Raw genomic sequence first — 15,027 nt, 5'->3', positions numbered from 1 at the left:
TTGCACTTACACTTAGACACACTGGGTGTGGCCTGCATGCTGGAAGGCTGTTTGTGAGCGGCCCAAGTGGGAGCTACTTCAGCAAGACATTGCAAGAGTCCCAAGGTTGCAGGCAGGGGTGACAGAGGCTCCCACTTCTGGTCTGGATTGTACCCCGGCATGTCAAACTCACCCACAAAACCCCCATCAGTGCCCTCCCCAACTCCCAGCAAGAAGACAACAACAATCATTCAAACTATTTCAGGGGAGCAAGTGCCAGAGCCACAGTGCCTTCACAGACAATGCTCTGCTGGTTCCCTTCTTTTTAGGACCAGGGAGCTAAAATCTGAGCATTTATATTGACTAAAATTGTGGCAGTATCATAAGTGAAAACCCTTTCTGGACAGAGCACTCTCTCAGACAGGCTGCTGTCAAACCATTTAAGTTACCACAGAGTTATATCTCAGATACCAGAGTTTTACTCTATACTTAGAATAGGAATAACTAGGGAAAACTGTGGTCCCGGTTGGCATATATGGTGTCCAATGGCAACCACTTTATTATGCTCCTGAACTGAAAGATTTGAATAAAATGGCTAAAACATTTTGTACATTATATATGTGCATATCACAAATATCCCTGGATGCAGTGAACAGAATAATTGCAGATCTCCATTGCAGCTTTTACCTCAACTTTGCATTCAGCCCAATGGCCATACTGCCATCGATAACAAGGTTTTACCGGGCAGGGTTTGAATTGCTCTATCTGAGATGGACAAGGTCTTCCATCGCCCTGGAAAGGCTGATTTACTGTCCTTCTTCGTATCATCTTTCCTTTAAAAGAGAGAGAGGGAGAGAAAGCAACTTTGAGGTGGTCATATATATTGCCTCATCAAGATGGTTCTGTTTCAGTCTGTGACAAGCTTTATGTTAGCAATATTCTTACCTAATACAGTGGACTGCACAGCAGACCTGCTGTGACCTGTTTGATGTGTGGATTGTAAATTCTCTGAGACATGCATTTTCTTTTTTCTTATTTGTGTGTACTGTGCCTAGCACAATGAGATCCTTGATGAAAGAATCAAGTTGCTACTATAATATAAATAAATAATACTTTTCTAGTTGAGACGCCTGGGGAAAAAACAGGTGCCCTTTCCTGATCTGGTATTTTGTTCTTGGCATCCCTGTTGAGAGATGAACTTTTGGTTCTCCACTGTTCTGGAGTTGTGCTGCTAGGAGGGAATGATATGGGTATCTAATCCTCAAAATTTTCCTTGTATTAAATTTAGAAACATATCAGATTCACAAGATGCTGGTTGTCTAAATTCAGAGAGCAGAGGGAGTTTGCCACTTATTTTCTTTGTCTCCCTGGGCTTTATTATAATGGAGAATTTTCAAGGGACAGAGGATATTTCACCCTGACCTAAAGAAAATTAAAATATAATAGGTTTAACTGACATTAATCTTCTGTTCAACTGAGGGTGACACGCTACCCCAGCCTGTTTGAGGACTAGATTCTATTTCAAGCAGTTATATAATGGAACGAAGAAGAGATTTTGTATTTAGTCATCCTTTTGGGTGATTCTGTTTCTTTCCTCTTAGGTGAATATCAGACTATTAGATTTTATTTCTGAGACAGATGATACAGTGAAGCCACAAGAGCTTTTTTATGTGCAATGTAGTGCTGGGTAGTAGCCCCTCTATAGATAGGGATTTCCAAAGAGTTCCATTAAACCCACATTTTCGTGGGGTTTTAACTTCAATGCGAATAAATACATGCACTGAGCCAAAATGTGTCCGACTATAAAAACAAGTAAATAACAATCAAGCAAAAAGAGCACAACATTAAAAATTAAGTATCCAATATATTCAGATTTATAATGTGCTGCAATGCATTACACTGACCTACCTTCATAACCTCACAGGATTGAATGGGCCACCCCCATTCACCTATCTGTCTATTTTTAATTAAATTTGTTACTATGAATTTGGAATTAAGTACCCTTAACTATCGAGAGACAAATCCTGCTTTCAGAGTAACTGGACTATGCTATGCTATGAACTGTAGCAAACCTCCCCACCCAGGCCACAAAGTGGGAACAGAGCTGCATAACTAGGTTTCTTTGGAAAATGCAATTTGTCAGAATGAAATGCTTAGTCAAATCTAGTACAAATTAAATGAAACTAGGGCTGTCAATCGTTTAAAAAAATTAATCGCAATTAAACTTGCGATTAATCACACTGTTAAACAATAATAGAATGCCATTTATTTAAATATTTTTGGATATTTTCTACATTTTCAAATATATTAATTTCAACTACAACCCAGAATACAAAGTGTACAGTGCTCACTTTATATTTATTTTTGATTACTAATATTTGCACTCTAAAAACCAAAAGAAATTGTATTATTCAATTCACCTAATACAAGTACTGTAGTGCAATATCTTTATCATGAAAGTTGAAATTACAAGTGTAGAATTATGTACAGAAATAACTGCATTCAAAAATAAAACAATATAAAACTTTAGAGCCTACGAGTCCACTCAGTCCTACTTCTTGTTCAGCCAATCACTCAGACAAACAAGTTTGTTTACATTTGCAGGAGATAATGCTGCCCGCTTCTTGTTTACAATGTCACCTGAAAGTGAGATCAGGCATTTGCATGGCACTGTTATAGCCAGCGTCGCAAGATGTGCTAAAGATTCATATATCCCTTCATGCTTCAACCACCATTCCAAAGGACATGCACCCATGCTGATGATGGGTTCTGCTCGATAACGATCCAAAGCTGTGCAGACTGACGCATGTTCATTTTCATCATCTGAGTCAGATGCTACCAACAGAAGGTTGTTTTTCTTTTTTTGGTAATTTAGATTCTGTAGTTTCCAAATCAGAGTGTGCTCTTTTAAGACTTCTGAAAATATGCTCCACACCTCATCTCTCAGATTTTGGAAGGCACTTCAGATTCTTAAACCTTGGGTCGAGTGCTGAAGCTATCTTTAGAAATCTCACATTGGTACCTTTTTTGTGTTTTGCCAAATCTGCAGTGAAAGTGTTCTTTAAACAAACAACAAGTTCTGGGTTATCATTCGAGACTGTTATAACATGAAATATATGGCAGAATGCAGGTAAAACAGAGCAGAAGACATACAATTCTCCCCCAGGGAATTGAGTCACAAATTTAACTAACACATTATTTTTTTAACGGGCATCATCAGGATGGAAGCATGTCCTCTGGAATAGTGGCCAAAGCATGAAGGGGCATATGAATGTTTAGTATACCTGGCACGTAAATACCTTGCAGTGCCAGCTACAAAATTGCCATGTGAACTCCTGTTCTCACTTTCAGGTGACATTTAGAGACTAAGTGGGCAGCATTGTCTCCCATAATTGTAAACAAACTTGTTTGTATTACCAATTGGCTGAACAAGAAGTAGGCCTGAGTAGACTTATAGGCTCTAAAGTTTTACATTGTTTTGTTTTTGAGTGCAGTTATGTAACAAAAATCCCCCTTTACATTTGTAAGTTGCACTTACAGTGCACGATAAAGAGATTACACTCCAGTACTTGTATGAGGTGAACTGAAAAATACTATTTCTTTTATCATTTTTATGGTGCAAATATTTGTAATAAAAATAATAATATAAAGTGAGCACTGTACACTTTGTATTCTGTGCTGTAACTGAAACGAATATATTTGAAAATGTAGAAAAACATCCAAAAATATTTAATACATTTCCACTGGTATTCTATTGTTTAACAGTGCGATTAAAACGGCAATTAATCGTGATTCATTTTTTAAATTGCGATTAATTTTTTTGAGTTAATCACATGAGTTAACTGTGATTAATCGACAGCCCTAGATGAAACTTTTGTCAAACCCTGCTTTCCCCTAGCTCTAGGGGATATTGAGACAGCATCAGGGTGCTCTGCCTCCCCGTCTCTCCCTAGCTCCTGGGGATGGGCAGGATATCGCTAGCTCCTGGCCCTGGCTGAAGGCGGCAGGGTGGGGGTTGTTGTGAGGTGGAGTAGCTGGACTCTGCCTCTCTGGTAGGTGGGCTGCAATCCTCTTGCCAACATGTCAATTAACACGTGTTTTCCCTGAAGACAGCTGGGAATTTGATAATTGCACTTCAGCTCTTCCAAAATGTAACTTTTCTTTTAAATCCCTTTCTGTGAAAATGTTTCAGGTTTTGATATTTTGTCCCACTTCAGGACAAAACTTTATCTCAATAACTCAACAATTTTTGCAGAAAGGGAGCCCCCTTTTTGGCCTTTCTACTCCTGTGTTCACTGTAAGTAGGTGGGAAAAGGTTTGTCAAGTGGATCCTCATAGTTTTGCATCCATAGTTCCTGCAGTTGGAGCACCACAGAGAAAAGAAAGTGAACTCTGACCTCGGGGTAATGAGTTGAAAACCCAGCACAGGATGCAATCGCTGTGTGCAAAACCATTCCAAAAGCATACCAGCCTACGTTAGCATGGATGGAAGAAAAGCTAATCAGCCTGCTACGTTCCAGGATTTGTTACTATTTGGAAACCTACCTAAAATTGATGTTATTTTAATACAGAATGAGTTTTTTCCCCCCTGTCCAAATCAACTTCCTGTTTGTTAGCAACATCAAATAGACATATTTAGGAACTTCAAGATTCATAAAAAACAATGAAACTTCAAGAGGTATTTTTAAATAATATTGTTATTTTAAATATATTTGGGGGGTTTAGTTACCTACCTACATATACACACAAGTTAGCATACTAAAAAAATATGGTGTAGCTACAGCAAGATGTGTGGCGGTGGGCTAGCTGCCCTGAATATGTGCCAATGGTCTGACAGGTATGTACTCAGGGTGGCGAGGCCCTCTTGCCACTTGTGTTGCCATGACTACACTCTATTTTTAGTGCACTAGCTTGATCAGGGCTAGCATGGGTATGTCTCCTGGAGCTGAGAATCCCTAACTCTAACCCCCATCCCCACCCCCCAGCTCCAAGTGTAGACATATCCCATGTTTAATAGGAAAAAACTGAAATTCCCCTAGATACTTGTGACCAAATTTTCAGCAGAGCTCAGCAACCAATAGCTCCAACTCAGAACAATGGGAGGTTCTGGGTACTCAGTGCTTTTTAAAATCTGGCCACTCCATTTAGGAGTCTACATGGGAGCTGAGCTCTTGAAACTCTGGCCCCAGTTGTGGCTGCTTAGCACTTTTGAAAATCTGGTCTCCATCTCTAACTCGTTCTGTTTATATCTAAGTAATGAAAAACTCTCCAAGAACTACTGCAAATCCTACAATTTGTATGTGAAGGGCTCAGACACTGTGGTGATAAGCACAATAGAAATGCCTTCAAATAATTAAATACCACAGTAGCATTATTAACTATGTTATTGGGAAAAAAATTTAATAACGTAAATTGTATGCTTTTTATATTTATATTATAAGCTCTCTGGGGCACAAATCATCTTTTTGTTATGTGTGTGTACAGGGCCTAGCACAATGGGGTTCTGATTCCTGATTGGGGCATCTAAGTGCTACTTCAATACAAATAAATGACAACAATAATTATTTTCCCCTAGTAATAACATACCACTAATCTACATACTGCAATATTCAGAAATGAATGGAAGAAGAATAGTTTCAACCTAATCCCCTAGGTTTTATTTAAATCTTTTTTTTCCTTTTAATACTGGCGATTTGCATTTCAAATATGCAAAGAAATAACTAATGTAGGTGTGAACATTTGTCCTCATTTTCCCAAATTTGTTTCTATAAATATGGACTACATATTAAAAGAAATTTCCAGGGATGTAGAGAGGTAGGGTCTCCTCCCTCTACCCTTACTGGGGAGAACAGAAATATCCAAAATGAATATCTGCCCAAGATTGATTTATATCATTAGCCTACTGCTTTTCAAGGTCTCTCCCTTACTTTTTGCTCAAATAAATGGGCCTATGATGTAATTTATATGGGATAAAAAATGGCATCACTTGTCACATAAGACCCTTAAAACATCCTGGGCAACTACGTGGTTGCCAGATTTGTATCTACATTATCTAGCATTACAAATTTGGCCTGTTGTAAGGTGGTTTCTTTCCAGTAGCTCTGTATACACACCAACCTGGCTTGAGATTGAAGAAAGTTTAGCTATGCTCTTTGCTTCCCTCTCTCTTCTTTTATATATTTTAAGAGGCTACCCATACCCTTAAGGAAAAATCCAGTCTTTGTATCTGCATGAGGCATCCTGCAACATGTTAAGATGATTACAGCACCCGATCTTACTAATTCTACTCTTGTACCATTATGGGATAACCTGGATCAAGGCCAACTCTACGCGTAAGACAATTTGGATAGAAAAAGGATTAACAAAAATTAATGATATAATACAAGATGATAGACTGTCCTCCTTAGATTACGTATGTAACAAATATCAGCTACCGCTGTCTCACAGTTCCTTCTTTCAGCAGCTATGCTCAAGGATTCATGCAAGGATAGGGGGCAATTGGTCTGTTTCAACTCTCTCACTTCTAGAAGAACATGTTAAGAAACATGGAAACAAAACCTTGTAGGAATTATTTATAGGTGGCTTAATGTTTGCATTACCCTCTCAATCTCAGTCTCAAAAAAAAAAAACCCACAGGGAAAAGAATTTAGCCTTACTATCAGAACGGAAACCTGAGAGGATATCTAGCTTAATGTGAAAGATACTTCAAGTTCTTTAGTATCTTTTTCTGGAAGAATTGCAAGGATAAACAAGTACAATTGGACTCCAGAATGTTCGTTTAAGGCTTGATTGGTAACACACAGTTAATGTTGGAGATGCAAACGGCCACATGCCAACTTTTCACACATCTGTCAAAAATAGACGTGTTCTGGAATGCCATGGTCAGTGCTCTCTCAAAAACTTTTAAGTGTTGCTATCTTTCTTTCTACAAGCTTATATATTTTAGGGGTGCTGGAGGAGTTGGTATTACCAGTTAACATTAAGAAATGGATGCAGTAACTATTTTAGAGACCAAAAGAGATCATTTTAGAAAATGTAAATCTGCAATTCCTCCCTCACACATACAGATTGGCTTAATGAGGTCTCTATTACTCCATTAATGGAAAAAATGACTCTGTTTAATAGAAACTATGGAAAAAATATGAGCATGTCTGGTCTCACTATTGCTTACTTTTGCAGTTTAGTATATATTAGTCCCCAATACTCATAGGTTATGTTCTCACTTATTTATCTATTTAGTCAGTTTAATAATTGATGCCCTGCATGACCTCTTTGGGTTCAGGTCCTTTTTGTTTTGTTTTCCAGGTTTTGCAAATAATGGACATTGTATTTTGTTAATTCATATGCTATTTCCATCGTGTGCATGTATGTATATGTGATTTGTTTCAGTATGTGTTTATATTCTATATAAAGTTAAAATATTAGCCATTTGAAAGCAAAAGCTCCTATTTTCTGTTTATAAAAAAGAGGAAGTGTGTGATGACTGTTATTATGGTGGGTTAAACTTTCAAGAGCCACGTGTTATGATTTAGCTTTTCTTATCTCAATAATATTAATGAGAGTTGTAAAGCTAAATCTCCCATTGCTGGGACATCTATGTCTAATATGTCCAGTATGGTCAATCTCCTCTGGCAAAGTCATGTATCATTTGTCAGATCTCATATCTATTTATCGAGTCAGAAATTTTTTTCAGTATGGGCCAAATCCTTTTCACTTTAACCACGTATAGCCTCACTGAAACCTACTATTTGCCTGAGAAAGGTAAGCCAGATTTAGGCCCCCTGTCATTTTCTCTCTAATCAATGACTCTTCAAATTCCTGGGAGACTATTAGTTGTGTCGGATTTAAAAAAAAAATGCTCAGCCATAAAGATATTCCAAGAACAGTGACTAACCTGTAAGGCCACATGTTTGAGAACACTCAGACCATGGAGACCAGTCAGAAAGCTGACAGTTCACAGGACATTCCACCACACAGGAAGTATTCATCTGCCACGTCTTCTCCAAGCCAAGCTAAAAGAGGAGACACAATTGTCAGCATGTGAAGTGTGGTCTGTCCCACTAGTCTAGCCTATACTACTGAGAACAGGGTGAATTTGAACTAATCACATTTGATTAAATATTTAATTATTATTAAAGAGAAAGAAAAATCCAGAATATATTGGCCTCACTAGGGCCCCAATTCAGAATAGCATTTAAGCTTGTGCTTAACTCCTAAGCAAATGCTTAAATCCCATATTCTCCAGGGGGATTTAAGCACGTGCTTAAACACACTTCCAAAACAGAGATGATTTCCTGAATCAGGGCCCAAAGATGGAGGAATACAACTCTAATTTTAATTTATAGATTTGCCAAAATTAAAAGAATAAGGAAGCAGTATTATGGAGCTACTAGACAGACAGACAGAAGTTAGGAGATAGTACACATCCTACAAAGCTCCAACATTAGTGAAAGAGACGGGTTCAGCATAGGGAGCAGATGTGGAATCTGATAGGAAATCGTATGAATATCAAACAGGTCTGCAACTTCCAGTTGTGACAAGTTCTTTCCTTTATTGGCACTATGCAGTGGACTGAATTTTATCTATGGCTTTCAGGTCCAGAGCCGCAAAGATATTTAGGAGCCTAACTTTCATTTCAATCAACGGAAGTTAAGAGCCTAAATACCTTTGAGGATCTGGGCCTTGGTGACCAGAAGGCTGCAGATAGGGATCTATCCATCTGAAGCTATATGATTAAAAAACATACAGAATCTCTTTCTATGATACCTAGGCAATTTTAAAACACATTAGAATAATGACTGCAAAGGATAAGAACATAAAACCAGTAATTAGACTTTAAATGGAAATAAAAACACTCTTTCCCACTCAAACCTAGCACAGACCAGCACTTAGGCCCATTAATGAGCACTCTATAAATACACTGCACATACCATAGCTTTCTGACCCTGATATACTGGCAGCATTAGACTTACATTTGAAGTGTCATTTACTGAGACAAATGAGGTAGGAGACCTTTGTTCTGTTTTATGGATCAACCAATGAATTCCTAGTTTTTCTCTGTTGTACAGTGTAACCTCGATTATCCGAAGCTCTCAGGGGACACCTGAAACCCTTTTGATAATCAAGGGTTGGATAATCAGGAAACCAGCCAATAGGCTTTGAAGTCTGCTCTCAGGGTCAGCTCTTCTGAGCACAGACTTCAAAGCCCGCTGAGCCGATTCCATGCAATTACAGAGAACTGGCTGGCTTCCCCAAGGCTGGCCTGCTCAGCAGGACTTCAGCAGCTGGAGAAAGAGAAGTCCCAGAGGGAAGCAAAGGGTGAACAGGAGTGAGTCACAGCCCAGATTACAGAGTGCTGGCTGGCTTCCCCAAGCCTGGTGTGCTGAAATGCTGCAGAGCCCAGCTCTGGGGAAGCCAAATAGATCACTGTAATCAGGACTCCAACTCTCTCCTATTTATCCATTGTTCCCCTCCCTTTTCTCTGGTATAAGAAGTCCCTCTGAGCTTCCGGGCCCTGGAAACCGTGGCTGGCTAAGCATTTGGAAAAATATATAAACTTCCCTCATCTGGAAATCCCAATGGACACGGCCTTGTGTTGGATAACAGGTGGTTTCTGATTAGTGATTTTCAAATACTGAAGTTGTACTGAATATGTAAAAGTTAAGCATTCTGTATTCTTGGCTGTACATGGCAGGGGGCAGCAGACTGCCAGACAAGCGTCCTCTGCAAACTGTGTTACTTTGTGTCCATAGACATATACTTGCATGTCTGCAAGTATATCTGTAACGCAACAAGAGATCTTTGTCTACCCTCAGCTGGAGATTTATCATGTAAGGCTGACCAACAGAGTGTGTACTAATAAAGTAGTGAAGCTTGCTGTCCGATACAGACAAAATGCTTGTCTCCAGATTCTTCTGATTTGTAAATGCAAGTGAGTAACAATAAACTCACAGGTATTTGCAGGGGGTAAAGTGGGGGCAGCATCCTGAATTAGGTGATTTGAATTTTAAAGAGCCCAAGGAAATGGCAGGAAGAGTTCTGTGATGTGCTAATTTTACAACAGGCAGCGACCAAGTGATCCACTATTAATGTTCTCTGAGAGTTTACACAGAAATATACGACTTGGAAAAAAGCACTAGAAATTGATTTATCCTGGCAGTAATCAGGATGATTGGATAACTTCTTTAGCCAATTGACTGAAACTAATGTCAAATCATATAGACCGCAGTAGGACAGTAACCACTGGTATAGCATCAGGATGGAATTTTAGAATTTTACTGGGCTTAAGCTTGCATCTGGATATAATGATGATAGCGCTGCAGAGTGTAAGGTAAGGTTTTATTGTTCTCTTGGATAATGTAATTATATGTAGCTATAACATTTTGGCTGATGATATCTCTACTTATTAAGAATTCAGAGTAGGGGTGGCTATTCTGATCTCTGTTCTCTGCATCTACCTTAAGTAAAAACAATGACAGTTACCAATTTTGATGTATCTGTAAATAAACATAGAATGAGTTTTGTACAACTAATGAGTCTGTAATATTATTTAGACACAGGCATCTGTCTGTTATGCACCACCACACTGCACATATGTAAAAGGAATGAGATTAAAAAGGGTTTACTACAATGCATATAGTACATATTATAAAAATCAAAAGAGAATACTTCTAATCAGATTAGCAAAAAAAGTTTGTCATATCTTAAATCCCACTTCTTCTGATGACATGAAAGTTCACAGAGTTCACTTTCACTCCCCCAGAATGAAAGGTGTTTTAAGATTCCAACAGCTTGGCTTTCTTGCTAATCAGGTAAACAGGTCTTACGCTACAGTTATTGGATTAGTCACTGACCTTGCTGTGCCACTTCTTACATCCATAAAATGTAACAAATAGAAGGGCTTGAATGGTAAGACTGTTAGTGGATCAGGGCTTTGCATATGCAGACTACGCGAATACTCTCGGTGGACTTGAATTAAAAACCTAGTGGATCATTGTATGTTGTCCCCCAAAGTAGGACTGTATTGCTGCAGTCACTGGTAAATGGTGGTGTGGCTACCAGGACTTCTGGCTGGCTAGCCACTCAAGGCCAGAAGTTTTTGAAATGGTTGTTCCGCTGCCTCCATTGTCCTCACTGTCTAACCAGCCAAATACCCACCCGTTAATTAGGGAAAAGCTGCTCAAGGCTTCTACAATGAGATCTCCATTTACAAAGTAACAATAATTTGCCCTGTATCCTGCCCAAATTCACAGTTTGTAGATACATAATAAATGATTAATATATATGGGAAGAACTACTACAGCTTTACGGAGAAAGAAATCCGTTGTTACTTATTGTTTCATGAAAGGCATTCATTCTGTTGACATGTTCACGTGGACAGACCATAACTTATACAATGTCTCATTATATAATAATCAATACGGTAATCTCCTAAAAATAGCTTGAGCACCAAATTCTGTCTTCTAACGTACAAGACAGCTCCTATTAACTTCAGTGGAGTTTGCTGGCAGGCATCCAAGGGCTGATTTTTTGCCCTGAGACTTTAGAATGTAAATGGTCATATTAAGAGGCCTGATCATACTCCCAAGAGCCATGTGTAGAGGAAAACCTGTGTGCTCAGAAGAGAGGACATGTTAGTGGCCTCCACTGCAGCATCCTTTGCTCAGAACATGTGGGTTCAGGGTTCCACATGGGCATTGAGTGAGTTGGGAAAGGAGTGGGCAGATCAGGAGGGACACAAATAGCACCAGCCTGGCAGAATTTCTCTCAAATATAACACTGCCCAATATGTATGACCTTTTCATAGCTCCCTCCACCACCGGCAACCTTCCCCTTCCTTAAAGAGGAGTCCTGAGAAGCAGCTTCCAGCAAGGGAAGTCCATTGGAGAGCGGGGAAGGGATGCTGATCAAATTGAGCTATTGTGGAGGGCACATGGTCTCTGTGCACGTGATTATAGTCTCCTGCTTTTCAGGTGATTTAATGTCTGTTCTGTTAGGGGGTTGAGGCAATCTCAGCCACTTTCCATTGGCACAACTAGGGAGATTTCTCTGTAATGCAAACCTTGGTGTATTCTTCTCCATAGTCCTTCATGGTATGATCTGCACAGCATCAATCATTAATAGATACAGTCTCCTTTAACAGACCCATGAAATGACCAAAGCAATAGTATTATCTGCCTTGAGCAGTCATTTAAAAACAGATTCATGAAACAGTTACATAAAATTAAGGTGATCCATCTGCTGAATATTACTCCCACTGAACATGCTTATGTAAGAAGTTCCATTTCCTTGTTAATGCAGCAAATTTTTCACACAGCTTGGATGTTTCTCATCTTACACAGCTGGGTACAAGAAGCTAGCACTCAGCCTGGCTGCAGAATGGCACATGACACACGTTTAGCAACACACTGAATAAATGATTGATATCGGCAGCTGTCCAAGGTACTACACAGAACTCACATCAAATTGGAATGATTTGCATTCTGATTAAGATCTATTACCTTTATTCACCATGATTGATTATTGTTCCCAAATCATTTCCTTCAGGATATAATAATCAGCACCCCTTTGTGGGTGCACACATAAGCTACCAGGGGAAATTTTATGAAGAAATCACAGGTGATGACACAGCCTCATTTCAAGGGGTACTTAACAGTTCATGAATAATGTTGAGAAACATCTGTCGGCGATGGGTTACATGCAGCGCAGGTCAGCTAGCTCAGCATGAATTAAAGCTTTTAGGAAGAGTTTACTCACAAAAGGAAAAGAGCCCCCCACTCACCACTTCACAATACTTCAGGTCAACTGATTTGCCATCACTGCGAACACAATCTAGCATTCTTGTTTTGACGCCATTACCACAGACTGCCTTCTCGCTGAGCTGACACGTACTCCAGTCTGGAAATAAAGGAGACCATCAGGACAGGATGCCAATGGAACTGATTTCTGATGAAGCTTTGATTACTTGAATAATACATTTAATTCAAACGGCCTAAAAATAACCCTCGGAATCAATTTTTACACATTCAAAAGCTCATGAAACCCATTAGCTAGACATATTGGAAATAACCATTGTTAGGTACCCAGTGACATGATGTATTTCTGAAAAGTCAAATATTGTGTTTATCTGGATTTTTTGGGGGCAAATCACACACACACACACACACACACACACACACATATATATATATATATAAAAAATGGCCAAAGAAATAGATTTTCTATGGCTATAGAAGTCATATGATTCTCAAATTACACAGTTTCTCAAGAGCATTTTCTCTGAATCAAAGAGTTTCACTCTATTTTCACTACAGACTGTACAGACCACATTAGATAATACAAGAAAGCAGAAAGACCTATATTTTGAGTACAATGGATGCCTCTTATAGGTATTTTATCTCTTCTTACACACAACCCCCCTTCACTATTAACACAATTTCACTACAAAAGGAGAGAGCCTCACTACCAGAGAAACACCTTGGATATGGTGGCAGACAGGGGGTTATAGTTAGTTGTAGGGAGGGGAAGGGGCTTCTGGAAGGCCATAACTTCAACTCTAGGGGGAAGCATCTGTAGCATAGCCAACCCAGCTCTTCTTTACTACCTGCTGAGAGCAACTTTAGCAAGACTGAGTGAAAGAGGTTCCTCTAGTGTACTTCTGTTGGATCAGAAATAAAGGACCCTGAGCCCTGGTTTAAAGCCAGGTGCTAATTGGGCAAACTTGACTCACACATTAATTTTTAGTTGTATGTAGAACTAAATTGTGAAAATAGGTTGAGCTCTTATATTTTTACAGCCTGTTATTAGATTGTCAGAACGCTAATACCTGTCACATTGTAATCATAGTGGTAACAGTTTTTGTTCAGACTGCAAGGTTCTGTCTCAGTCGAGGCAGGACAAGCCTTTCCTTCATCAGGTTGTCTTAGGGGCTCCGCTGACCTTTCACGCACATTACTTCCGTTGCAGGGCTTGAAAAGGAAAACAGAAATAATGGTTTTTGATATATTCAGTCTCTCCACCTACAAACATAACAGCCTTGTAAGCATCCTTTTCACAAAATGCTAATGTAAAACAATGACATTATACTTTGCCTAGAAGGGATTCTTTCCTTGTTATTTTATGGGAGGATTTAGTTTGCTATTTTATCTTGGTAATAATACCAAGGAATTAATAATACCTAACTACCTTGGTAATGCCTTAATAATTCCCTATCTAGTTCACATTTCATTGATACTGCCTTAAAGCAATTGAGCATCTGAACTTCCAGATTATGAGCTGCCTCTCCAAAATCTGCAGTGCACTGACTCAGATGCTGAGGAAAAACCCCTATTTCCCCAAGCTTCTGAAATTGAGAACCCCATTTTTAGTCTCACTGGTTTCGCTTTCTCACCTGAGACTCCAGACAGCCAAAAACACAGGGCTGATGGAGTAAGCTATCTTTAATTTCATCTAAGTCTTTTACCTGCATCTTTTTGCTCTTTACAGATGATAACTCTCTCACTAATGAACACCCAGGCCAAGTCTACACTATAAAATTACATCGGTATAACTACGTCACTCAGGGGTGTGTAAACTCCAAATCTCTGAGCGACATAATTATAATGATCTAACCCCCTGTGCAGACAGCACTATGTTGATGGAGGGCTGACATAGCTACCCGCCTCTCGCAGAGGTGGAGTACCTACCCCAATGGGAGAAGCCCATTACTGGCAAAGGTAGCGTCTTCACTGAAGCACTACAGCAGCACAGCTGCACCAGTGCAACTGTGCCACTGCAGCGTTTAAGTGTAGACCTGCCCCTACTGGTGTTTTTACAGAGAGAGATAAAGCCAGATTGAACAGGATCTAAGGTCTTTAGATATTACCAAAGCTGACTCATCCGAAATTAACCTTCCCTAAAAATGGAGGGCAATAGCTCATGAAAGTATCAGCATTAAGAGGTGATTTCTTGAACAACTGCTTTCAATGAAGAAATGCTGACACACTGCCCTCTTGATGGGATTGTTGCCAATCTGCTGTTGCCAATAATGCAGTTGATAGGAACTTATAA

General features: G+C 39.3%; 1 protein-coding gene across 1 annotated transcript in view; it reads right to left on the bottom strand.

The window, feature by feature from the left end:
• THSD7A (thrombospondin type 1 domain containing 7A) overlaps positions 1 to 15,027 on the bottom strand; it is a 383,013-nt gene that overhangs the window by 22,386 nt on the left and 345,600 nt on the right. Inside the window, exons 19-22 of the mRNA XM_065399278.1 lie at positions 13,805 to 13,946; positions 12,761 to 12,876; positions 7,874 to 7,991; positions 667 to 812 (exon numbers count right to left, since the gene is read on the bottom strand). Coding sequence (XP_065255350.1) covers positions 667 to 812; positions 7,874 to 7,991; positions 12,761 to 12,876; positions 13,805 to 13,946 — 522 coding nt within the window. The remainder of the gene's footprint in view (positions 1 to 666; positions 813 to 7,873; positions 7,992 to 12,760; positions 12,877 to 13,804; positions 13,947 to 15,027) is intronic.

Source organism: Emys orbicularis, chromosome 2 (assembly GCF_028017835.1).
Source record: "Emys orbicularis isolate rEmyOrb1 chromosome 2, rEmyOrb1.hap1, whole genome shotgun sequence".
Classification (NCBI taxonomy): domain Eukaryota; kingdom Metazoa; phylum Chordata; order Testudines; family Emydidae; genus Emys; species Emys orbicularis.
Note: the sequence above shows the minus strand (reverse complement) of the source record. Positions and strands in the feature narration are given on the sequence as shown.